The 14,257-nt window shown below is 35.3% G+C and overlaps 1 protein-coding gene across 2 annotated transcripts in view; it reads right to left on the bottom strand.

The window, feature by feature from the left end:
* LRPPRC (leucine rich pentatricopeptide repeat containing) overlaps positions 1–14,257 on the bottom strand; it is a 105,061-nt gene that overhangs the window by 39,542 nt on the left and 51,262 nt on the right. The window contains exons 23-25 of one of the 2 annotated variants that reach the window (XM_025868917.2): positions 13,545–13,752; positions 4,576–4,700; positions 3,989–4,095 (exon numbers count right to left, since the gene is read on the bottom strand). In XM_025868917.2, coding sequence (XP_025724702.1) covers positions 3,989–4,095; positions 4,576–4,700; positions 13,545–13,752 — 440 coding nt within the window. The remainder of the gene's footprint in view (positions 1–3,988; positions 4,096–4,575; positions 4,701–13,544; positions 13,753–14,257) is intronic. The other variant, XM_073897778.1, reaches the window with a different exon arrangement.

Genomic DNA, 14,257 nt, shown 5'->3' with positions numbered 1-14,257 from the left:
TGGCTCCCTGCTCAGTGGGGAGTCAGCTTCTCCCTCTGCCTCTCCCGCCTGGTCGTGCTCTCTCTCTCTCTCTCTCTCTCGCTGTCTGACATAAATAAAATCTTAAAAAAATAATTATTTATTACTGATTTAAAGGAGAGAGAGAGGGAAGAAGGAGACAGGCAGGGAAAGAGGAAAGGAGGGAAGAAGGGAGGCAGGGGAAATTGGTCAAACAGGATGGACCTTGAGGGTATTATGCTAAGTGAAATATGTCAGGCAGAAAAAGACAGATACAGTATAATCTCACTTATATATCAAATCTAAAACAACCAAACTTCTAGAATGGTGTTTGCCAGGGGCTTGGGGGAAATGGGGAGATACTAGTCAAAGGGTACAGACTTCCCATATAAGATCAATAGGTTCTGGGGACCTAACGTATAGCATGGTGATTGCAGTTAACAATACTATATTATATACAATAGTATATTACAAGGGTGCTGGCTGGCTCAATCAGAGGAGTGTGTGACTCTTGATCTCAGGGTCTTGAGTTTGAGCCCTACACTGGGTGTAGAGATTAAATAAATAAACCTTTTTAAAAAGTTATTAATAAAAAAGAGAAACAATATTATATACTTGAAAGTTAAGAGAATAAATCTGTATATCTATATATTTATGTATATATACCTATTATATCTATCTATATTTTTTAAGTGCTCCAAGCTGGGCTTAAACTCCTGACCCTGAGATTAAGACCTGAACTGCAATCAAGAGTCGGACACTTAACCAACTGAGCCACCCAGGCGGCGCCCCACTAAGACAGTAAATCTTACATGTTCTCATCACAAAAAAGAAATGGTAATTATGTGAGGTGTTAACTAATGCTACTGCAGTAATCATTTTGTAAAATATAAGTAATCAAATTAACATGCTGTATACCTTAATCTGACATAATGTTACATGTCAATTATATCTCAATAAAGCTGGGGAAAAAGAACTATTTAGAGATTTCCTCTATCTACTTCTTTGCTTGATCTCTAATACCTGTAATACCCTTCCTAGCCCTATCAAACTCTCGAATGTTAAAGAATACTATATGCATCAACCCCCCTCATGCTCCATTTCCTCCAGAAAGTCTTGCCTAATTTCCTTCACTGGGAATAAGTTCCACCCGTGAACTCTCAGAAGTATTCATACTTTTCTTATAGCAGTTAACACTTCTCAGTAATTATTCTCACACATTAATCTCACATTCAAGGAGCTTCACATTAGCTCTTGGTCTGATTCGCTTTTAATAAATCTTCATCTGATTCACTTTTCTCTTTCCTTCTTTTGGGAGAACACACTTTTTCTGAGTATAAGAATTTATATGCTCATTATAGAAAACTCAGGAAATACAGAAAGGTATAAAGTAGAATAGCAGCTGTAAGTCCACTCTCTTGCAATAATCCACGTATGGAAATAAAATGTAATATTAAAAATGTATTATAGGGGTGCCTGTGTGGTTCAGTCGTTAAGCATCTGCCTTCGGCTCAGGTCATGCATGGTCCCAGGGTCCTGGGATCGAACCCTGTGTTGGGCTCCTCACTCAGTGGGAATCCTGCTTCTCCCTCTCCCACTCCCCCGGCTTGTGTTCCCTCTCTCGCTCTCTCTCTCTCTCTCCATCAAAATAAATAAGTAAAATGATAAAAATAAAAATAAAAATGTATTATGTATAATACATGATATATGTACACCAGCTCATTTAAAAAACAACACAAGTCCTATTACACACCGAATCCTGCCTCTTCTTTCTTCATTTAATGTGACCATTTTTTATGACTGGCTTATCTTATCTCCCACAGTGCTTGAAATACAAAGAAGCTTCATTTTATATTTTGCTTTGGAAACTCAACCCTAGCAAATCTACCCATTGATAAGACACTACTGCATTTTTGAGAATGATAAAAAAATGTTGCTCCGCATTTACAATATTCTTTCACATGCTGATACATAGTTTATTATTTTTTATTACTCTTTATATTTTCAATAATCCTTAGAAAACTACAAGAGAGAATTCCAGGTCTTGACTTTTAATAGTGAAAAAAGCAAGTTCCCACTTCAATTCAAATCCAACTAACCATTAAAAAAAAAGAAACTAGAAATGTGCTTCAGTATACTCCCATGTATCACACACGGGCTGTCCTACCCTAGAATACTGCAGGGGTTCTGTAAAGCCATTTTTTATCCTTTAAGCAATTTTGTACACATCCACTATGAAAATTCTGTCATCAGTAGACAGCATCCCTAAATGATTACAGTCAATGATGTTGCATTGGCAAAGCTTTAAAGTAATTAAGAGGCAGTTTTCTCTTACCTATTCATGTGACAACATGTACCTTTATGCTTAAGCATCATACTGTGAATTATGTGGGGCAAATCAGATAACACAATCCCTACTTTTAAGGGGCAAAGAGAATTAATATTATTGATTACTACCATAATCCAGAAACATGCAAGCTGCTTTACATACATTATGTGATTGAATCTTAAAGAAAGATACTACATTCCCTTTTATATTAAATCTTAAAGAAAGATACTATATTCCCTTCTCTTTTATAGAGAAGGAAGCTTAAAAAGGTTTAGTAACTGTCCATTACCACACTAGCAAGTAGATGGCAAAAGGAGAGCTCACTCTTATGCCTTTGGCTCTTCCTATTATATCTTGATTATTGCATAAAGAGACACACATGATTTCCTACTATAGAGCCTCTCGTCACTATTATGTGAATACCTAAGCTTCATTTTCCCTCTGATCAGTGCCCAGCTAATACTGATACCAGGCATACAGAGCAACAGAACTCAAAAGGCAGACAGCTTCCCGCATTTTCAGATACACCAGGCACTTTTAATGAAAGAATTTATACTATTTTCTAGAGAATACAAATAAACTACTTGAGCTACAGAAGCACCTGTCCAAGATAGCATGTCCCACTTCTCTCTGACAGGACAGACTGAGCTGTAAGACAGACCGAGAAAGAACATTCTGAATCAATTTCACAGTCTTCCCTTTTCATACTTTTCTTTTTGAAAAACATCAAGAGAAACTAATAATTTTCAGGGTTGTATGTCTACATTTTCAACTTCATGATAAGCTGTCATCAATATACAAATAAGGAGGCCAAATACCAGCTTTGTGTCCCATCCACCATGGGAACTTTTGGAAAAAAACATGGAGTAATAAGGGCAAAGTATGATCTGACAGAAACAGGATTACTGATATATATTTTATTTATTTCACATCAAATAATTTTTCTTAAGGTAATGGGTCTATCCTCTGCAGAATGTTTTATTTAGAGGAAACAGAGCTGTTTAATAGTGAAGTTAATCAATTTGGACAGACTTTATAGTTGCCCTTTGACTTATCAATTTCAGTAAGCAAAATTTCAATCAAGCCTAGATACAATACACTAATCCTAAATAGGCCAGGTTTGTCACCTACCATTTCCCATAAGCTGCTTACCATAGTTTAAAAAAAAAGAAAAGGAGAAGAAGAAGAAATTTTAAATTAAATGCCAAACAGTTGCAGACAGCACTTGTTTGGCTGATTAACTTGTAGACAAGCATTACAAATACATCTGAGCACGGCCTGCAGCAAATTAAATTCCACTGCTTTTAAGAACAAAGAATTCCTTGGGAAAGAGGATTAGCCACTTTACACCCAGGAATGCCAGTTTAATTTAATTGTTCCACAATCCAAGATTTAATATGCAAATATCATTTTGATACATAATAGTGAATTTAACAAAGTGAGGCAACAAATTCAATATACAACCAGGCTGCCTTTTCTGAACTGTAATTATATACAATAAGGAAGCTGGTCGAGTCCTACCCCCCCAGCCCCCATTTATCGGGATTGAATTATATTAACATGAATCAGAACAACCATAATCAAAGGTTAACATTTTTAAACATATTCCAATTAAGAGTCTAAATAGCTGTACAATTAGAATAGTGTAGTTAAAAATCCTACCTCAATGATCTTCTTGGCCTCTTTGTAATTTCCTGTTTGTAGGAAAGCAAAGAAGAGATCATACAGCATCGTCATCTCACCTTGTTCTTGGCTTACAAAGTTCATTGCTAGAGAGGAGAAGCGAAAATATAAAGAAACACAGTATCACTTAAAGTTCTGGACAAATACGAAAACTTTAAAACAAATATTTACAATAACTTAAAGACTAGCGCTGTGTCAACCCATTTTCGATCACATTCCTTATCTAACAGCAAACGTTTAGGACACTAAGTACCTAAGACTAGACTCAAAGAGAACTGGTAAAGATAAAGGGGGAAAACTCCTCAGAGAAGGCAGATCACCAAGAAGTAGAGGAAAAATTAATAGGCAAGTTTGCAAAATGAACAGTTATTAAAATCAAGGATACCTGACAGCATTGAAAATCTACCTGACATTGTCCTTTTTACTTTAGAAGTATAGCAAAGTTCCCCTGGATGTACTTCCCTTCCTGTTAAATTTTCTCTTCACAGCAATGCACTGAGATTAAATAAGCAAGAAGGGAAAAACTGCAGAAAAACAACTACAGCAAGATACTGGAGGTGACCAACCTTTCTGAATTAGATCAGTCTCGCCTTTGTCTATCAGTTTACATAAGATATCATGAATCCTTGGTAATACTTTATACTTTGCATAGCAATCGATGGCGACTTCAAGAGCAGCACATAAGTCATCCCTTGGAAACATCAAAATATGAACAATGAATAAACTATATCTAGAAGTACAAAACGAGCAGTCAAAATGTACACGACTGAGCTTTCAAAAAGCCAAAATGGAAAAAGACAATCCTTATATAGTATAAATAAATGTTCTGAGTACAGACATCAGTAACAGTTCCCTATTTTCCCCCCTTCATCTTTCATTATTTCACTTGCTAAATAGCACTCTTTTTGTTTTTATTTTTTTAAAGTTGGGCATGGAGCCCAACATGGGGCTTGAACTCATGACTCTGAGATCAAGACCTGAGTTGAGATCAAGAATCGGATGCTTAACCAACTAAGCCACCCAGGCACCCCTAAATAGCACTCTTAAGAAAAAGTCCAAATAAATGAAGGCATTCTCTGAGATTATTATAAATAAAGTCTGATTTCAGGGGTGCCTGGGTGGCTCAGGCAGTTGAGCGTCCGACTTGGTTCCAGCTCAGGTCATGATCTCAGGGTCCTGGGATCGAGCCCCCACATTAGGATCCACACTCAGCAGGGAGTCAGCTTGCCCTCTCCCCCTTCCCCCCCCCCCGTTCATGCTCACACACCCACACGCTCTAAATAAAATCTTTTTAAAAAATCTGATTTCATATGTTAAGTTGTCATAAGAATACATTATTTCTAAAAACAAGGACTACAATCAAATATTTTTTCTAACTACTTATGTGTGTTTATAGTCCTCAACAATTCTAGATTTGGGAAACATTATGAAATGTCTATCAACAGCTACCAAGGAATTTTCAAGTACTTTCAACTTTATCATCCTATTTTTCATACTGCCACCTCTCCAGACAAGGAGGAAATAATTTCAGGATTCATATATACAGAAACTTATTGTGGCTAAAAACTCAAACATTCTTAAGATCGATCAGTGAATTCTAGAAGAACCCTCATTAGAAGGCAAGCTCTTAAAAATTACTTCCAGGGGTAGCTGGCTGGCTCAGTCAATGGAGTATGGGACTCTTGATCTAAGGGTTGTGAGTTTGAGCCCCGTGTTGAGATTACTTAAAAATAAAATCTCAAAAAAAAAATTATTTCCCACTGTCAAGTCAAAGTTTCTCTTCTGTGGTAACAAATTAAAAGAAAGATATTTTCATTAAGTCAGAATTTCTTGGGGTGCCTGGGTGGCTCAGTCGTTAAGCGTCTGCCTTCGGCTCAGGTCATGATCCAAGGGTTTGGGGATAGAGCCCCGCATCGGGCTCTCTGCTCCGCGGGAAGCCTGCTTCTCCCTCTCCCACTCCCCCTGCTTGTGTTCCCTCTCTCGCTGTGTCTCTCTCTGTCAAATAAATAAATAAAATCTTTAAAAAAAAAAAAAAGAATTTCTTAAACAAGACTGTGGAAATGCATTCTTGTGAGCCCTCAAAAACTTTTTCCTTTAAAAGGAAAATTACAGTATGAGAAATACGTAAGACCTTGGAAAAACTGTAGAAATTATGTGATCCAATTCTACATGCCACCCTCCTTTATTTTTAAATAGATGAGGAAATCAAGGCATGTAAAGACTGAATAACCAGCCTAAGGCTATTAGGGTAAACAGAGGAAGGCACTGCTTTCCCACTTCCCACTTTCAGTTGACTCCGTCTACTCACACATTATGCTCTAGCAAAAACACGGCTGCCTGTTTAACCTAATAAGGTGGTGCGATGTGGAATAAGAAATTAAAGTTTTTGAAAAGAAAGTATGAAATATAGAAAGAGACGCATGGTTACTGACAGTTCTTAACAAGCTCTGCGGAGAAAACACTTTTCTCTCACATGCAATCGTTTTCAAGAGGAGGAAAGCATTTTTAAAATTTCTGTTGAAGCCCTAACATTTTGGTCCATTATACAAATGTTATGTTGCCTGAGACTGAATTACTATTTTATCTAGATTAAGATTTTAAGCTGTACTGAAAGGAAAATACCACAAAGAAGTGTTAATTTTATTGCAATAATACTGACACAGTGAAAGCGAGCCGATCCTGCCAGAGCTCTACCTTATCCCCTTCCTAAGCCCTGTTTACAGTGCATCTTCTGGCACCCCACAGAGTCATTTGAATTTTTGTCATTTGGGGTGAAGACTAAATTACAGGTTAATTTCAAAACCGCAAGTAGATGTTGCAGGCTAGATTACTGTCATACAAGAGAAATGCTACAGTAGCTACCACATATGATATAAACCTTTATATAATCAGTATTTCCCCTTGCTTCAGACACAGGTTCAGTTGTTAGCCTTCTACAATTCCATTTAACGAAAAACTATTACGATATTTTCAAGAGAACAACTAACACATACTGATTTTTTTTTAAAGGAGTATGATCTGCTTTTTCAGATCAATTCCCAAACTAGAAGAGTATGTCTCAACTGTATTTCCCCTACATTAGGTCAAAGCTATCAATAAATGAATGAATAATTGTTCTGTCAATCAAAGAGACATGTTAATAGTCTTTGGTCTCCAAATATATGCTTCTGAAGATTATACATGCTCAGAACAACAACAGAAAAGACAAGAATAGCAAAATGGAAATAATTCATATATTTGTTAGTAATTAAAATTACTTAAAAGTACTACAGTCACTGCTCTCAGGTTGCCAACAAAATGAGTTAGAAATCTATAATGAAACATTTCATGTAAGTGGACTGATGACAGAAATGAACTGGGGAGAAAAAAAAAGAAATGAACTAATAATTAGTCCCTTCTTCTCAATCCCTATCATCTACATTCTGACTTGTGCTTGGATCACGTCATATTAAAAAGAGATAAAAATGTCCATCTTTCATGTAATATGATGTCATCATTAATCTTTCCTACTAAAGCTTAAAAACTTGGGGGATGAAAATGAAAAATATGAAAAAGTATCTAAAATTGACACTGCTATGAAAATAGTTATATACTCACAGGACTTTTAAATTTCAATCCCACTACAGCCGTATGATAAATTTCAGAAGTGGTGATGAAAAGCAGCTTATCACAATGGCTAAACTCAAGGAACCTCTGGGTTCCCTCCCAGTTCTAATTCTCTAATGTGAGGTTCTATGAATTTGAGCTTATTAGATTTCATCAACTCAAATGTTTCAGACCGGCAGAGAAAATCATCACGTGAAAGGATCACTTCTACTAGGCAAGATAAAGTCAGCAAGAACAGTAAAATATCCAAAGGAAAAACATGGAAACTGCTTTATATCCGAGATGTTACACAACACTTTAACCACTCAGGGTACTTCTAGGTGCTGTGACCGAAGGTGATTTTGTGATTTCCTTTGCATACTTTAAAACACAACAGTTGATTTAAAACCCTACTCTAAAATAACAGTAATGTTTTAAAGAAATCTTATTGATAGCATTAATTCTGGATGCAAAACAACTTGTGATTTTATGCTTACTTCAGTATGTATTCATCATTCTGAAAGCTTTATATACAAATGTGTCACAAATTTTTAAGCCCATTCCTGATAAAAATTTAGCCACGGCTTTCACAAACCTCAAATAATGCTAAAAGAAAACCAACTCCATAACATATTGGTAGCTCTAAAAAAAAAAAAAAAAGGCAAACCCACTAATGACTTTTTTTCAATGACTAGACCTCCCCAAAGTATTTCAATGAAGTGTATATAATAATTTTCATGAATGAAACTATATATGTTAATAAGCAATCATTTAAAAAATCTTTTTGATTGATGAAAATTACTATAAGCTTTATCAAAATCCTGTGAATCTACAAAGGCAGAACAGGAAAAAGGAAGATTCTATAATTCTAAATTTTAAGAACAAATATATATCATAGGCTGAGTCCAGTAAGTAATTTGAACACTTAAAAGAGAGTTTTATTTATTGGGGTGCCTGGGTGGCTCAGCTGGTTAACTGTCCGACTCTTGGTTTCAGCTCAGGTCATGATCTCAGGTTTATGAGATCGAGCGCCACATCAGGCTCTATGCTCAGCACACAGTCCACTTGAGATTCCCTCCTCTCCCCGCACTTGTGCTCTCACACGCTCACACTCTCTCAAATATATCTTTTAAAGAAAGATTTACAACTAAGAGTTTTACTTATTAACTTGAATGTACTTGGTCCATATTAAAATACACTCTACAATCTCCAATTCACTTCTTTAAGGGAACATGACCCTATATACCCCACTACAAACTGTAATTTTGCATTATTTCATGGAGGAACATCTAAAACTGCAAGCTTGAAGCTCACACGGCAAATCTGATACCACCTTTAGTTTTAGTCATTATTAATGGAATTAAAGTATGGTATAATGTCACTGACAGAAAAACACTGGACATACATTCATACGAGGCATCCACTGATCACAGAAATATCTACTCAAAGAAACCAGGAAACAAAGCACTCCTAAGTCAAATTCCTCACCGTACTTAACTATAAAAATCATAAATGCATTTCACACAATCTTGTACTGTTAGAACAAGAATGACTCGTGACAACTATCTATTCACCTATCAGTAGCTTCAAACTTAATCTCTTTAGAGTAACTTACTTTCCAACCCTGAGTATACTTAATTTAAACCATGAAAAAAGACAAATATTGATTTTTAATTGGAATAAAGTGCTTCAACATTATACATAGTGTTAGTGAAGTGGCAATTTACCTAAAGGGATCACTGACTTGAAAAGCTCTCAAAATCTGAAATCACTAGAGAAAAGGGGAGTTTGAGGGAGAAAAAAAGTTTAAAACAAGGGAAAAAACACTTCAACACTCTAAAAACAAACTATTCCATAAATCTTAAGCAGTTGTTCAGTGTGGAGAGAAATCAATTCAAGAGAAACAAGCATCTTCATAAAAATTATTCTGTTAAGAGAACCAGCCTTTGAAAGAGCTAAATGTTTTTTTTCTGTTCATCATCTATAAATGAGGAATCTTCAAGGAGACTGGTGTTGCAATTACAACTAATCCTCCCCAAAAAATTAACTGTGTTGAAGGCTTTGTAATTTCCCTAGGTACAATTTAGCTGTCACTTACTTTAAAATTTACTCAAACATGCGTTCCGAACAGCACTAACTTCACATGTCAAGTGCTTTCCAGCCAATTGAGTCTAAACTGGAAGTCGGTGTTAAACAACTGAATGATTAGACAAGATAGCTCATTTCCCTGCTCTTTTGTTCAGAATAAAATGCCACATTTACATTATCAGGCTCAACAGGATTTTCTGACAGAGGCAGAAAAAACCCTACTGAACACTGTCCGTACTAAGCACATGAAGCCTGTCATTTACCAATCATCCTTCAAAAAGCAATAGCCATGAATGTAACTTAATTACGACCCAATGATCCTTGACGAAAAATCATCTTATCACTGTCCTGTCCCCCTAGGGCAAATGAACCACTTTTGTCCTTTGGCACTGATGATGCTAAATTCTTAATTGCAATAATGGAGTAAAAGAGCCAAACCTCCTTAATTTCCTTTCAGCACACAAAGAGTTTTACTCTAGAAGGCAAGCATTCCCATAAATAATAAAAGTATCCAGTACAAATGAAGACGCTAAAATTGAAGGGGAGTGTATATGACAGAATAACCAGCATTTTTAAAAGTATATTTCCCACTTATATAACATTTTAAAGTGCTACAGTGAGTTTTAAAACTTTTATGATTATAGGTTCATCTTACAGATATTGTGACCTTTATGAAGAACTAAAGATTAACTTGGCAAGAGTTCTGGGAGGATTAAATATACAAAGTCCATGATTCACTTAAATGAAAATGCATGTGGGCATATACAGATTATAGCACAAATCAGCACAGAAAAGTCCTTAATGGAAAGCAGAAATTAAAGCTTCTTTAATCATTTGCACTAAATAATCCAGTTAAACAGCTTCAGATATTTTTCATATGCAATGAAACCAAAATGGATAAGCTATAAAACAAGTGAATCTGAAACTACATCATACACATTTTTATGCTTTTAAACCTAATGGCCCAGATTTTATTAATTTCATTTCCTTTACCAGAGCATAAAGACTAATCAAAAGCTCTTTTAACCTATTTTAAAGCATGTTTTTCTTCCATATTATGGAGGACCCAGATTATCTTCCAGAATCAGGTACGATTTCAATAAAAAAAAAATTTTAAGTAGTTACCAAAAAAATGTTTAAAATAACATTCATTTGGACTATACATAGACATGTGGCTTATACAATAATCCTAACATAAATGAAACACATGAAAGTTTTGTTCAACTGTGCATACCTTTCCATTTAATACAAGTATCATTTTGATAATAAACAGATGAGTTTACCAACTTCACAATTTTGCAAACCTGTTATTATTTTGTATTTTGCTTTGCAAATAAACAGAAACAAAATGTATTGTTTTCCACAACCACAAAGCTTTTTATACATTTTCCAACAAACAGACAGACCCAGGATTACTTTCTCCCATGTTTTATTTACTGCTGGAAAAGTCAGTCTCAAAATTAAGATCTTTCTGAATCTTAAAGATCATCTTTCTAAAAAACCCAATTTCATGGATTGGTTCCAGAATTACAATACTTAAGTGACAGTCTCTAGAGATTTTTGCAGTGACATTCCAAAAAGATGCTTGTCTTTGAACGAAAAGCTGAAGATTTTGTATGATGTTCTGAAATGTATTTCATACTTTTATCTCAAGTCTGAATAAATAAGGCTCATTCTCCAGATGAGCTCATACCTGCTGAGGTCAATTACATGGTATTATTGAAGAGTAAACATATTTAATTAAATCAAGTTTATGTGGACTTTTTGGCAGGCTAGTGTAGTTAATCCTTGTACTTAACTTGTCATGATTCTGAATCATTTATCTTCCATCAGTTAGGGAAAACACAACTGAAACAAAGTTTTCAAAGACAACTTTTCCCCCAACTTATCCCAGATGATAGGTGCTACTACTGTTTTCCGCTATTTTATAAACATGAAATTTCCTTTAACTCCTCATTATTCTCATGACTCTACAACAACCAAAAAACCTTTGTATTATGATAAACTGAAAGATCCGGCCATGGAGATTGCCTCTGCAAAGCAAAGATAGCAAAAAAAGACTAGGCAAATCAAAATAGCAGGTAATAATTTCTTGATGTATCTGAAAGTAGTTAAGAAATCATAAAAGATACTAATTTAGATTTCTCTAGCCCAATTAATAGGGACAGCCATATTTTACTGAGACATACAAATCTCTGACTGTACTCTATAATCAGAAACACGGAGCATGCTCCAGGTTAACATCTGAATCCCATGGTATTTCCATTTTCCTGTGGGTAAGCTCTCCTTGGTTCATGAGCCCCATCTGCAGACCTCTTTCAGAAAACTTTCGTTGTCTTCTCTGTCTTCAAAGTATTTCTATTTGTAAGATACTTTTCTACCAGGGCCTCATTTTCATTGTTAATTATTTTATTTTTGCCCAGTAGTGGAGGAGGGCCTAATTCTTCTGGGCACTGGGCCCATTTCTTTCAAATCCCTATGCAGAGCTCCACATGCAATTTGCAGAGATGGGTCTTTCAAGCAATCAAAAAAATTCTGGTAGGAAGCATATTAATTATAGGATTTCTATATAAAGTTGGCTGTGAACATGAGAACTCAGTAACACACTAATTGTTTGAATCACTATTTCTTTAAAAGGATGTAATGCTGAGATTGTAGAGGTTAAGATCTGGCCAATCATCTAACTTGATAAACTATTTTTCGATTGGATGGCAAAGAAATTATTTCATCAAACATATGTGGATGTATCTGTGTGTGTATAAATATGTATACCCACATTTCCTAACATGGAGCCAAGATGATTTTTATTTCCCATTTTAAATTCAATACTAAACCATTCATTATATTCAATTAATTATACCCTCTAATAAATAAAGAAAAACTACCAGAAATTTGGGAAGAATATGAGAACCATTAAAATACATCTTTTACTTTTCTCTTGGCATTGACAGGGCCACATCCATACTAAAGTCAGAAAAATCCCATACATTTATCTTGATGAGCCCTCAGCAATATAAGAAGTGTTGAATCACTATATTGTACACCTGAAACTAATATAACTCTGTATGTTAACTACCTTGGAATTAAAATAAAATAAAATCAGAAATCCCAATCACAAAATAGGCAGATTAAAAACTGCATTAAGCCTTGTAAAAGATGACAAGAAAAATCTAGGAAATAAAAAAAAAGGAAATCAAATGCAAAAAAAAGATAATAAAGAGTGCTTAATGGTCTTACTAAAATGTTTCACTCATTACAAGAGTGTAGGGTTGATTTTTATGATTTGCATTACAAATAATATCTTAAATTGGGCACCAACTTGAGCATTTTAAATGTAAAAAATTTCAAACTCCATAAACCTCATCATATCAACAAAATTCATCTTCCTCCCCCAAGGCACAGAGACATCTTCTATAGTATTAATGGAAGCTAGAGTCACTGTACTGGCACATGCTATTAAAATCAAATACCACATGGAGAAAAGGAGAACCAAAGAGATGCTGCTACATTATTACCTGAATGACAGTCATGATGCATAATCAAAAGCCCCAGAGAATCTTTCCTCCTTATATATTAGTGATTAACACCTATAAGGCTCAAACTGGGAAAAATTAGATTCAATTTCATGTAATATCATCACACGCCCCACAAAAAAAATCACCACAGACCATTCCATTGAGAAGCAACCCACAGGGTTGCTGCTTATTTTAAAGGTCAACCAGTCCATATTAAGTCCTCTTATTCTGTGGCAAATAACCTCCAAGGCTTCCAAGCAGCAGAGTACTGACAAAATATAATCCCCAAATGATCAGACTCATTATCTTAATGCCAACATTTAAAATTCAAAATTCAATTAACTTACTTTTCCAGATACAGAGTGACCAATGGGGAACTTAAGGCAGTGGATGGTTTTGCTAACCCTAGAGTCATGATGGCTTCATGCAACTGTTTCACTGTTTCAGTTTCACCTCTTAAAGCTGCGCCATTTAGGATGTGGAAAAAGGACAAGACTGTTGCATCTTTGATAACAACATCCTTCTCTTTCATCTCCTTTAGAATGTTAATAGCATCTACAATGAAGTAACACAAAAGACCCTTAGGTAATTTCATGTAGGGAAAACAAACTGCTATTAAAACAGCATTTCAAGCCCAGCAGGAATGTAAATTCTAGTGTATAATGCCGATTTCAAGTTAATTACTACTTGCATTTCTAAACGAGACTACAATTATAAATCCACAATAGCATGGTTTTATCATTTCCCTGCAACTTTGACTACAAATTATAGATAGGGACTGTGTGCCCACTCTGCACCACATAACCCTGTATGGTCTGCCCTATAGCTGTAAGATCCTCCTAAATGGATGCTTTTATCGTTCAGAGCTAACATCTGCTAAATCACATCATTGTTTCTTCAGCAGATGGCTTGTCAGGAGGCCAGATAATAAAGATGTGTTTACACTGTATATACAGCCAGACTAATGGCCTGATACCGATAGGGCCTGTTTGCTATGTCGATACTAATTAGCCAAGCAGAGCCAATGAAAGCTTTCCAAAAGACTACATGTTAATACATT

Source organism: Callorhinus ursinus, unplaced genomic scaffold, assembly GCF_003265705.2.
Source record: "Callorhinus ursinus isolate GAN/ISIS: 27379988/994484 unplaced genomic scaffold, GSC_fseal_2.0 scaffold10, whole genome shotgun sequence".
Lineage (NCBI taxonomy): Eukaryota > Metazoa > Chordata > Mammalia > Carnivora > Otariidae > Callorhinus > Callorhinus ursinus.
The sequence above is the reverse complement of the archived record's forward strand: the minus strand, read 5'-3'. Positions and strand labels throughout refer to the sequence as shown.